At 46.1% G+C, this 12,428-nt stretch overlaps 1 protein-coding gene across 1 annotated transcript; it reads left to right on the top strand.

Moving 5' to 3' along the window:
- The first annotated feature begins 2,300 nt into the window (after window positions 1-2,300).
- CGRRF1 (cell growth regulator with ring finger domain 1) lies at window positions 2,301-12,222 on the top strand. Its single transcript, XM_066189113.1, has 6 exons — window positions 2,301-2,528; window positions 5,396-5,535; window positions 7,186-7,363; window positions 7,556-7,703; window positions 10,427-10,534; window positions 11,399-12,222. The coding sequence occupies exons 1-6, from the start codon at window positions 2,425-2,427 to the stop codon at window positions 11,747-11,749; spliced, it is 1,029 nt and encodes a 342-aa protein (XP_066045210.1). The 5' UTR covers window positions 2,301-2,424; the 3' UTR covers window positions 11,750-12,222.
- The last annotated feature ends 206 nt before the right edge of the window (window positions 12,223-12,428 follow it).

The following is a 12,428-nucleotide window of genomic DNA, read 5'->3' as shown; positions in this document are numbered from 1 at the left end:
GGATTGAACATGCAGACTTTCAGATTTGTGTAAGAAAGAGAGCACTCAAGAAAAGTCAGCTGTCATGCATGAACATTGCTGTGTATTGTTGCATTCCCGCCTCCAAAATCACAGCGACAGTCTTGGAGGGGCTGGACCCTGGAATAATCAATCAGGAAAAACCGAGCCACCTGCACCCATTCCACTCGTAGAAAAACAAAAGCCATACCAGAATAACCTATGGTCCTTTAATAGTTAATATTATTGATTATAATAAACATGAGTGATGACGTTTGTTTCTTTTTGAGAGGAGCTTGGGAGGTTTCTGCCTGCTTTGTGAACGGAGCCCCTGGGAGCCCATTCCCTCCCAGAGGGGCTGCTGTTGGTGGGTGCTGGGGCTTTTGTTGCTGGGCCCACTCAGAGCCCCTGAGCTGGGGTGGTGACAAAGGGCAGGGCTGGCCCGGCTGTGATGCCTCTGGCACGTGTGACAGCAGGGGGAGGTGTCACAATGGGGGCAGCTATAAAAGCGCCCCGCAGGTAACGCTGGCCCGGCACAGCCTGGGCAAGCGGTGAGTGCGCACGTGGCGGGGCTGGGCCGGGCCGGGGCCGGGGCACGAGCGCCGCAGCCGGGGCTGCATTGTCCCCCTGCATCCAGGGCCAGCCCCTCGTGTCGGCACCTTGGGCGGGCCACGGGGCTGCCGCTGTCCCACGGGGACAGGCCTTGCTGCCTGCCACCTGCCCGGGGCTCTCTGCCTCCGGACCTCACTTCAGCCACCACACACTCCCTTTGGTCGCCCCACTGAAAGCCTTGTCTCTCTCCTCCTGCAGACCATGACGTACAAATCAGTCCTTGCCCTGGTTGCGCTGCTTCTCTTCAGGGTGCCACAGCCCGTGCACGACGGTTTGGATGAGGATGCCCAGATGAGCCCTGAGGAGCTGGAGCGGGCTACCCCAGAGCCACCTGAGCCTGGATGGGTGCCCCTGCTCGATGCAGCCTTGCAGCAAGGGCCCTACTGGGCTGCTGCTGAACTGCTCTCCCTGCCTTTGTGCCTCTGGTTTAGGCACATAAGAGCAGCCATGAGACGGAGAGCAGCGGCCCGGCGGGCTGAAGAAGAGGCGAGAAGGCAAAGGAGGGAAATGGAGCAGAGAAGGCAAAGGAATGAAATAGAGCAGAGAAGGCGAAGGAGTGACATCAAGAAGAGAAGGCTTAGGTTTAAGAGGATGGTCAGAGAATTGAAGAAGATGTGGAGGACCATGAAAATGATAAGGAAGAGAATGGGCAGGCTGGTTGGAATGAGAAGGAAGGTGAGCAGGAGGGTGAAGGCCAGCTGGGCAGGCTTTTGGAGGTGCACAGACAGTGGCCTGTGTGAAGAAAAGGTCCTGCTGGAGATGCTCTTTGGGCTGGCCAAGGCGAGCTGCACATCTTTGTGAGCAGCCAGCGCACAGAGCTGCGTCGGGGCAGAGGCTCAGGGCTCCTTCCAGAGCCTGCCCCTCTTGACTGTGTCTCCAAACTGTATCTGTATTAACTGCCTCTATTTATGCTTTTCCCTGCAGAGACCTTGCACTTCCCCGAAGAGGCGTTTGAAGGAGGATTGGGCCAGACGGATGTGCATGGATTTCAATAGGGGAAAAAAGTTTAGAATTAACCGTCTATTTTTAATAAATTTAGATAACTTTTTTTGTTAACTCATAAGATTGTAGAATATGTTAACTGGTGTCATTAATAATACGTTTCAATTGTTATATGTACAAGCTGGAGGAAATGCAATACTAGAATTTTGCTGGAAGGAAGTATAAATGTATTAGTCAGGAAGTACTAATTTTTTTTAGTTTTAGAAAAACATTACGTTGCAGTGTATTATATGAAATATATAATGTTCCTACGTGATATATAATGTGGTGGAATTTTGCAATAATGCATGTATGTTATATATATATATAAATATATATAATATTATATATATATATAATATATAATAGCTGTACATACAGGATTTGATAGAAACTGTATGGATATAAGTATATGGATACAAACGATACTTTGATTTTGTCATGCATTTCAATAAAGTTGTCGTGGACGTATTATTTCGTCTGTGACGTTTCATGTGTCTGTGCCAACCCTGGAACCCTGGGGCCGCCATGGCTCCTCCCCGTCCCTGGAAAGCTGAGGGCAGCGGCTTCACTCGGTGGGGCTGCCATGGCTCCTCCCCGTCCCTGGCGGGCTGAGGGCAGCGGCTTCACTCGGCGGGGCCGCCATGGCTCCTCCCCGTCCCTGGAAAGCTGAGGGCAGCGGCTTCACTCGGCGGGGCCGCCATGGCTCCTCCCCGTCCCTGGCGGGCTGAGGGCAGCGGCTTCACTCGGTGGGGCCGCCATAGTCCCGCCCCGTCCCTGGCAGGCTGAGGGCAGCGGCTTCAGTCGCGGGCTGAGGACGGTGCGGCCGTGCCGATGGCCGCCGTGTTCCTGGTTACGCTGTACGAGTATTCGCCGCTGTTTTACATCGCCCTGGTGTCCGTCTGCTTCCTCGTCACCAGCGCGCTCGTCCTCGGCTGGTCAGTGCTGTGGGGCCGGTGGGGCTCGGCCGAGGGGGCCTGGGCTGCGCTGAGGGGGGGACAAGGCCAGGCCCACGGCAGGGGCTTGGAACGGTCCCTTCCAGCCCAAACCCTCCTAGGCTTCTAAACGAGCAATAAAAATAATTTTTAAAAGGAATTATACGTATTTCTGTTAAGCTCGTTCCTCTTTCAGTGATGCCGAAGTGTTTCCTTAATGTTTTTCGTAATGTCGTTCATATTTTTGGCAAGCAGTGCGTTTGTATTTCCTGAGCTGTGTGTGTGTATCCTGGGAAGGGAGCGGAGCTGGAGAAGGGTCTGGAGCAGCAGGAGCGGCTGAAGGAGCTGGGAAAGGGACTCAGCCTGGGGAAAAGGAGGCTCAGAGGGGACCTTCTGGCTCTGCACAACTTCCTGAGTGCAGGCGGGGTCTTTTCCAACCTAAATGATTCTGTGAACTAATCTCCTGAAATTAGTCTTGAGGCGTGGTGAGTGAAAGAACTTCTGCTTGCGTTTGAGAGGATGCCGCAAAAATGCCGCGGTTGCCTCTTTCAGAAACAGCTCCTTGAAGGTCCCTAACTCTCAGGAGCAGCTGAAAATGTAAATACTGGTACTTGTCAAATGCAGAGCATTGATTGGCAATCAAAATATTTCATGTAGGAATAGTGGCTACATCAGACTTGTGTGGCTTGTGAAAATAAAACTTGAGTTGTTGGTTCTCTCTTTGGTTCCACATTAATATCTGCAGAGAGCTGGTGATAAAGTTGTCCTTAAGAAAATGATGACACCGAAGGTGAATGATGATTTAGATGAATCTTCATCATGTCTACCCCTAACCGCTGATCCTTTTGCCAATTTAATCATTATTTATCTACTTGTAGTGAATGCTGGCAATCCCCTGCTCAAAACGTTCTGAAATAGTCGTGTGCTACAAGATCCTTACATGTGTGCACCTGTCCACTGGTGTCTTTTGGGTGCAGGGTATGCAGAGGACTGTCCAGAGGCATTTTTTTATTCAGGATCAGAGATTCCAGCTGCACCTGCACTAGGTGTTATTGCAGTTTATGGAGATAAATGCGTTTTTTTTTCTTCAAACTGGAGTATTAAGGGCCTGTTAATCAAGGAGCCATAGGCAGGAGCTCAGCACACACAGGCAGGTGAATGTGTGGGCAACTGCTTAGAGGCATTTGCTGCTCCCTTGGAATTCTGCTGTGCCATGGGCATGACCAGGAGCCTCCAAGGGATTTCTCCATGCCTGCAGCTGCAGTTACAGCACAAGTACTCCTGAACTTGCTCAGGGAAACAACTCAAATCCTTCATTTGCCGCACAGAGCACTGTGACTGCAAATGGTGTCACCGGAGCACGGAACACCTGATCTATTGCTGCAGTGGCTTTTGGGCTCCCCCATAATTTTCAGCATTAGTTTGTGTAATGATGTGTTTGTGGTGGTGTCAGTCAGCCTGAAAAACACCAGCTGCTGAGGAATGTTCATGTTCTCTTTTGTCAGTAATGGGAGGAGCATCTTCTCCTGTGGCCAGCCCTGGATACTTGTGGCTCTGCTCACAGTCCAAGTAGGTTAATGCACAGGCAGCTTCCAGAGCCAGTCCCACAGGTGCCCTGGGCACAGGGGTGAAGTGGAATTTACATTACCTGATTACCTGGACATTGTATTTTTAGCTGGAGGGGAATGCTCCTGTTAGGAGGAGCTAAAAGCTCATCACCTGTTGGAAGTCTGGCTCTGCAGGAACCTTAATTCATTAACTAAACCCTTGGAAATTCCTGCTTTTTCTAAGCTAGCTCTGAAGAAATTAATGTTCTCCTCCACCAGCTAATGATCTGGACTGTTAGATTGTAAAATAAAAACTATATCTTTATCCACCCTTCCTACACTTAAAATTTACAGGGAACCACACCTTACTGTGGAACAGAAAGGCCTCCCTGCCTTCAGCTGCTGCTAAAACTGTACCAGAGGCTGTTTTATCTTGCTGCTTTTCATGAGGATAATCCTGTTGCTTTCAAGCAGCAAAGAAAGCTTCCAAGGAATGGGGATTTTCCTTCACATTCAGGCAAATTCTGGTATAAAACAGGACACACCTTTGTGCGCAGCTGCAGGGATCGGCTCCGTTGAGGTTTGGGTATTGAAGAAGGGAAACAGCTGCTGCTTCTGGTTTCTTTGTGAGATGTTTAAGTGGGATATTCCCCTGCAGCCCCAGGGAAGTCACTGTGGGTGTTTTCCCTTGTAGCAGAGAGAACTGACCTCTGTGTGGTCAAATCAAGGATGGCCAAGAGCCTTTAGTGATGCCACTGATGAAATGCAAATGTTTCCCTGAAAGGAATGGCTTTTAAAGAGACAGAGAGCAGCTGAAGGTTGGATGTTAGGATGGAATTATTGGCTGTGATGGAGATGAGGCCCAGAGAAGCTGTGGCTGCCCCATCCCTGGAATTGTTCAAGGCCACGTTGGATGGGGCTTGGAGCAACCTGGTCTAGTGCAAAGTGTCCCTGATCACGGGAGGAGGCTGGAATGGTGCTCAACTCTGCAGGACTCGGTTGGGAGGAAATTCTGGCCTAACCCTTTACCGCTAGAGGGCACTGACAGCTCTCATTGATTTTATTCCCTGTGTGGAAACCCAAAGCAAAATTTTGCCACTTAAAAGATTCCCTGCATCGCTGTGCAGACTCCTGCCTTCTGACAAAAAGCTGGAGTCGAAATGGCAGGTTGTACTATCCATGCATCCTTGCAGATATTCTGGAAAGCCAAGCTTACCTTTATTTGTTCTGCTGTTTGTTATTTAGAGCTGACAGAAAAAAAAAAATTCAAATGTGTCAAGACTAACACGAACCCGCTCATTCTTCTTGTTTTGTGTCTCCTAGGTTTGGTTTGGGTGTTCCTGTTATTCTGAGGAACTCAGAAGAGACAGATTCCAGCACAAGGGTATTGAAAAAGCGGATGAGACAAGTGAAGAATCCTTTTGGGTTGGAGATCCCTAATCCTGCTGCAGCTTCAGTAACAAGTCAGTGGATTTCTTATGTGATTTTTGTCAATTTGCGTTCCTGAACTTGGTACTTTCCATTTTCTGCCTGGAATCATAGGATGGTTTGGGTTGGAAGGGAGATCATCGTTCTTGCTCTCATCCTTTTTCCCCATCATAATTCCTCAGAAATACACTTCCATTCCAACAAAAATAAGCTTTTACACAGTTTATGAACGTGGTGTTTTTAGAAGTGAAATGTTTGGATATGGAGGTACAGTTTAATTCTCATTAGTGGAACACTTCTGCTATTACAGATCTTGAAGTAACTAAAACATTTGCAGATTACCAACCACTGTGGGCGTTTCTATAAATTTCATGGAATTGTAGAATTGTACAGAATTCATCATGGAATATGTGCCACCCACTTAAATCTAAGCCCAGATCTTCAGCAGTGTTTGGAAGTGCACTATTTTTAATAAATAGATAAATAAATCATCACCCTCTTTTTCTATCTGTTCTCCGATGGAAACTGAATTTAAATATCTGTTTGGATCAGAGTTCAAGCCAATCCCTATCATTCCTGAAATCAACCCACACAGCAAGTGGAATTCATGGCCTTCTGCATCACTGGGGAGCAGTGAGCAAGGCTGAGCATCTTCCACCCACACAGGTATGGGGCCTTCCAATGCATGAGGAGGGGCTGCAGCAGATTTCCCCCCTCCCTCAACATAAACCTCCCCCAACACAACAAATCCAACAATTCAGGTAACTGGGATTTTTCAGGAGCTTTGAGCACTCCTGCTCCTGTTTGTGCAAGGAAGTGTTTGGAAGTTTACAGGTTTTTGGATAAAGAATGGAAAGCATAGATACCCTTTTTCTCCTCCCTCTGCATGATCAAGAGCCTTATTCTGCGAGACCACAGAGAGTTTTGTAGATGAGTGATCTAATTAATGCCATTATCTCAGGAGGGAATGGACTTTGGGCTAAGGCTAGTGCTCTTGGATCTGACAATGAGTGTATAAAGTGTTACCAGAAGTTAAAATTTACCATTCATGAAATGCATGTGGTATTTTTGTGAGCTTAATCAGCCATTTTATCTCCTCACACCCACTTCCTCATCCCCACTGACTTCCATAAACACCAAGCTGAATCTAAATCGTTAGAACATTTGTTTATAATGATAAATAATTCTCGTAATTTTATCATGTTTATCATTTTAGGGGTGACCTAATTGCAGCTTTTCAGTACCTGAAAGAAGCTTTAAAAAAGAGACTTTTATAAGGGTCTGGAAGGACAGGACACAGGGAATGGCTTCCCACTACCAAAGGGCAGGGATAGATGGGATAGTGGGAAGAAATCCTTCCCTGTGAGGGTGGTGAAACCCTGGCACAGGGTGCCCAGGGAAGCTGTGGCTGCCCCTGGATCCCTGGAGATGTCCTAGGCCAGGTTGGACAGGGCTTGGAGCAGCCTGGGATAGTGGAAGGTGTCCCTGCCCAGGGCAGGGGGTAGAACTGGATGAGCTTTAAGATCCCTTCCAACCCAAACTATTCTATGATTTTATGGTTCTATGATAAAAATCTGTGACACTGAAGTTGTTTTCTGCTTGTAGCTCTTCAAGCATCTAGACTTAGCAATTCCATGACTCCTTCATGTGGTGAGTTAATGAAATCCCTCTCCTCTTTCTCCAAGGGGGTGTCACACTGACACCTGACTGCCTGGAGGACTGTGTCCTTACCTGCTACTGGGGCTGCAATGTCCAGAAACTCCACGAAGCGCTGCAGAAACACGTCTACTGCTTCAGAATAAAGACTCCTCAGGCATTAGAGGATGCTCTCTACAACGAATACCTCTACAAACAGCAGCACTTGTATCCTTTTTTTGAATTGTTTTGACAAAACATGTTGATTTTTTTGGCACGGGGAGCATTGAGGCTGGTGAGCGCGCCGCGGATTTTGGCGCAACTGGTTTATGAGCAAACACGATGAGAAATATTCTTTATGCGAACGTCACATTTGTCTGCAACTGCAGCCACTGATTGTTTTCCTTGACACAGGCAAAGCATTAAAAAAAATGACAAGGCAGAGAAATATTGTCAGTTACCAGAAGATGCTCAAGTTGTGGATTTTGGCCCCGTGCCTAGAGCTCGCTATCCCTTGGTAGCATTGCTGACGTTAGCAGATGAAGAAGACAGAGAAGTATATGATATTGTAAGTAATCTCAGAGTATATTTCAGGGTCACTGTGTTTCAGGTCTGAATGTTTCAGGAGAGAGGCTTGAATAAAGCACCTTCACTTTCCCATTCCCTAGAATTTGGTCCTTCACTATTTTCTAAAATAAAGCAGTTCGAAGCTTTAACTTCCAAACCCCGGTCTTTGAAGAGAAAATGGAGAAGTAGAAACATTGCTTACTCTTTACTTATTCACTACAGCATTTAAAAGATGCTTGTGATTTCCCCAAAGCTTCCACCTTCCAGGGTCCCTGTGGTGAGAGGAATAAGGGTTGGGGCAGTTTAGCAACCTGTTACTCTGATTTCTGGGATCACACTGGCCTGGGGTGGAGCTCTTGCACTTATACAGACTCTGGGATTCTTTTGGCAAGGCAGGAGGATTTTTTTATGTGTGTGTCTGGCACAGAGATGGAACTGATTGCTGACTTGGCTGTTAGAAACACAGAAATTACCTTTCTGCTCCAGGTCTGTGTCATGGTTGTGTCTCACAGGAGCCAACTCCAGGGCACTTACAGGAAAGGGTGAAGGTCTGGCTTGAGGCTGATAGGAGATACTCAGCTCCCCAAAAAAGGTCTCCTCCTAATCTCTTGCTATTAAAGCAGCTTCAGCCTTGCCACATGCTGTTCAGTACCCTTTATAAGCTCTAAACTGATGATCCCTGAATAATTTGAGACACACTTTTGTCTCTCATCTTTTCATTGGATTGAAAATCTGCTTGCACCAACTCCTTGAACAGTAGCACAACTGAACTCAGAAGCAAATTGCCTAAATCCACGGAACGCTGAATTTTCCATGCATTCACCTGCAAGCTGTAATCACACCAGTGCCTAAGAAATTTGTCCCCTTTCCAGGTGATGGCTGTCCTTGGCTTCTTGTCACCTGACTTTGGGACTGCCCTCCTCTCTCCTGTCCCCACTTGAGATGTTTTAATGTTTTAATACATTTTTATAGGTTCAGATGTCAGATTAGTTGAACATAAAGAGACTCCAAGTGTAATCTTTGAATGTATTTGACATTAGCATGGGCATGAATTTGTAACACTTCTCTTTAGAGCCCTAACACAGAAGAAAGGGGTGGAAGGAGAGTGGGGGAGGTATTTTTCCTTGGGTTTTGGAGGAAAGGAACACATCTAGAATCCGTAAATCCAGTCTAGGAGCAACTCCACCTGAACTCCTTGCCAGACAAATGCCAGAATTGTGTCTGGCTTGTTGAAGCAAACTTGTAAAATGGAAATGGAGTGTGGAAATGGATTTTTGCCAGTGTGGTATTACCATTTTGAAATATTTGGGAGTTCTGTGTGGGTGTCCATCCCTGTGGATGGTGTTCCAGTGTCTCTTTCCTGGGGGAGGGGTCTGATTTTCATCCTAACTGGTTTTGTGGCAAGATCATCCCTTCTTGGATTTGTGCCATAGATTTCCTGTAGATCCAGAAAATTAGCATGACCATATATAAAGTTACAGAAATTACTGGAAGACTGTCACGGATAAAGTGGAAGCTTAGATCTCAGGCACTGTGATTTAGAAAAAAAAGACCCTTTTGCCAAGGAATAGTGAATTCAGTTCTTATAAATCCATATGTGTAGGTACATACACATTTGAACTCTGTATTTAATTAGTCATGTGTGGATTTTGAAGTGCAAGTCTAATTTGCCTTTAAATTTCTTTTTAAAGCAAAACAGCTTCTATATTTCATTTCTCTTTTGACAGCTTCTGGGAACTACAATAATATTGAATTTCACTTTCTTTTTTCCCAGCTTTTTAGAGGCTATTACGTAATTTGGGCAGGGTGGGGGTTGTTAGGCACAGCATGCGAGCTTAGAGTGCTTGCATTTCCAGAGGAATTATCTAAAGTCAGCCCGTGGGGGTTCAGAATCCTTTCCAGTGAAATTTGTCTTTTGCCTGCTCGGATTACAAGCCAATCAGTGACACTTCTTAGTGGTTTTTGGAGTCTAAAAACTGCAGTCTGTGTGTTTGTGAGGGAAGGGGGAGAAAGTGGAGAAGACTGCTCAGGTGTCTTTCCCATTTGGGGTGTAATTCCATGAGGTGGGAGCAGCCAGAACAGGTCTCTGCTATAAACTGGCCACAGAAGAGCTCCATGGGGGAGCAGGGTGGGAAGCTGAAGGAGCACCAAGGGCTCTCTTGTGCCACATCCTGTTTATACCTTGTCCAGTGTATTTTTTTTTTTTTTTGTTCAATGCTTGAAGTCAACATTGTTGAATTCCTGATTGCCTAAGGAGTTAAGCAGGTCAGAAGCTGTACCAAAGTAAATCAGACAACCATGGAATAATCTGGGTTGGAAAGGACCTTAAAGATCATCTTATTTCACCCCTGCCATGGGCAAGGACAGCTTCCACTATCCCAGGCTGCTCCAAGCCCCTTCCAACCTGGCCTTGGACATTTCCAGGGATCCAGGGGCAGCCACAGCTTCTCTGGGCACCCTGTGCCAGGGCCTCCGCACCCTCACAGGGAACAATTCCTTCTCAATATCCCATCTAACCCTGCCCTCTGCCAGTGGGAAGCTATTCCTTGTGTCCTGTCCCTCCATCCCTTTTCCCAAGTCCCTCTCCAACTCTTCTGGACCCCTTTTAGTCCCTGGAAGGGTCTCTGAGGTCTCCCTGGAACCTTCTCTTCTCCAGAGTGAACGCCCCCAGTTCTCTCAGCCTGAGTGATAAGTTACTAAACATAGAATTTTTTCTGTTTGTAGATTGCAATGGTGGCCGTAATTCATGTTCCTGATGAAAGCTACAGGCTTTCCTGCCGAATTTTGTATCAGTATCTCCTCCTAGCTCAAGGTCAATACCATGACCTGAAGGTAAGCCACGCACGGAGTCTGGTTTCATGTGTGTGACAGTGTTAACTTTAGCTTGTGTAGGCTTTCAGGAGCCTAAATTAGTACAAGACTTCTATTGTCATGCAAAGAACTGGATGGTTGTTAAAATTATTTTATCAGTTAAGCAGTACCACAGGAACTTACAGTACAGAAATATTTTCCATGAAAATATACAAGATTTCCTGGAGAAAATACCTGCTTTTAATCTAGGAGTCCTAGTGTCCACTTAGTAAAGCAGTAGGAAGAAATTCACTGTTGAAAGCTTCTTTTTCCCAGAATATTTATTTCCTTTCTCCAAAATTCTGTTTTAATCAGGAAAGCCTCAGAAGAAACTTACTTTTTTAAAATTCCTTTTTCTTGCACTCTACTTAGGAATCATGCCCAGAAGAATTTGCGCTTCACGTAAAATAAGACAAAAATAGGAGTAGGGGAATGGAATATGAGCAAGAGCAGAATGGGTTGAGTGAAGCAGATTTGACAGCGTGGTGGATATAATTTTGGTAGGAATGGATAGAAAATCCCTCTAGGCACAGAGACTGATGGACCAGAAACAAACCCGAGCTGCTCAAAACCTAAGCACTTCTGTTAAAGTTCATGCATGACGTTGATTTGATGCAGCCAAGGTCTGAGGACCTATCTTTAATATTTTCCCACTGTTTTTTGTAATTTCATGATTCTGAAATGCCTTTTAACTGGAAGCCAGGCAGCTGCCAGGACCCACACAGAGTCTAGCATTGTATGACCCAGTGAATGGACCCAGTGGAACTACCATTGCACCTGTGTGCGTACAGAGATCGGGGAAGAGTTTGCTCACTCCTAAATATTTTGTGTTTATGTGTATTTTAGCAACTCTTCATGTCTGCAAATAGTCCTTCACCCTCCTCCAGCGATACCTTCCCTGGTGAGAGCAGCACTGACAGAGGGCTGCTGGAAAAGGCCGGGCTGGCTGCAGATGAACCAGAATTGCAGGAAGAAAACAGCAAAGACTGTGTTGTTTGCCAGAACGGCCCCGTGAACTGGGTCCTCCTGCCCTGCAGACACACGTGCCTGTGCGATGGCTGCATCAAGTATTTCCAGCAGTGCCCAATGTGCAGGCATTTCGTGCAGGAGTCTTTTCCGCTGTGCAGCAAAAAGGAGCAAGATGAGGATGAATCGACCCATGTCTTGCAAGATGTTCTTCCTGGAAGAGATTTTTAACGGGAGTTTAAAAATAAAAGACCTGGGTTGTGTGCACTAAGATTAAATGTGGAAGCCAGACTATTTATGGGAGGATATGTAGCGTTAACTTGTAGGATTTGGCTTTTTCTTTTTTCAGTTGGGTAATTTTCAGCTTCCTTATTTTTCCTCGCTCCATATGCTCGCAGGAGCGCTGCTTACCCGTGCAATGTGGACAGGAGAAGTGCGTAGGATAGCTCTGAAGGATGTGATTTTTATTTATAACTGCTTCCTAGATTTTCTTGGAGCACTATTGGAGGCTATTTTGACTACTAATTTTAGGCTGTCTACTAAAAAAAGACTAAAACTTGCCAGTGCAGTAGCACAAGGCTCATTCTATATTTATTGTGTTTAAAATACTAGAGCCGCATATCGTTTTAACTTGGTATAATTTAGGAACTTAGCACTTTACAGAATGTACCATATGAAGGAAAGTAAATATTCTTCATCATTAACCCTGTGTGTGTTTATTTTGTAGCTGAAGGTTGGACTGTGGCAGGAGATGGGGGTTGAAGGTGTGGCTCAGGACGCTGCTTCTGGCTGCTTTGAAGGATTTGTTTGTGAGGGACTTAAGCCAAAGCCCTTTGGAAAGATTTTTGTTGATTATTCTTGAACTACATTTTGCTGACACTTTCAAGCCTCAGCCCCTGCGATGACATCT

The sequence above is a fragment of the Chamaea fasciata genome, unplaced genomic scaffold (genome assembly GCF_029207755.1).
Source record: "Chamaea fasciata isolate MVZ Bird 193981 ecotype frontalis unplaced genomic scaffold, bChaFas1.0.hap1 SCAF_7, whole genome shotgun sequence".
Lineage (NCBI taxonomy): Eukaryota > Metazoa > Chordata > Aves > Passeriformes > Sylviidae > Chamaea > Chamaea fasciata.
This window is presented reverse-complemented; position numbering and strand designations above follow the sequence as displayed.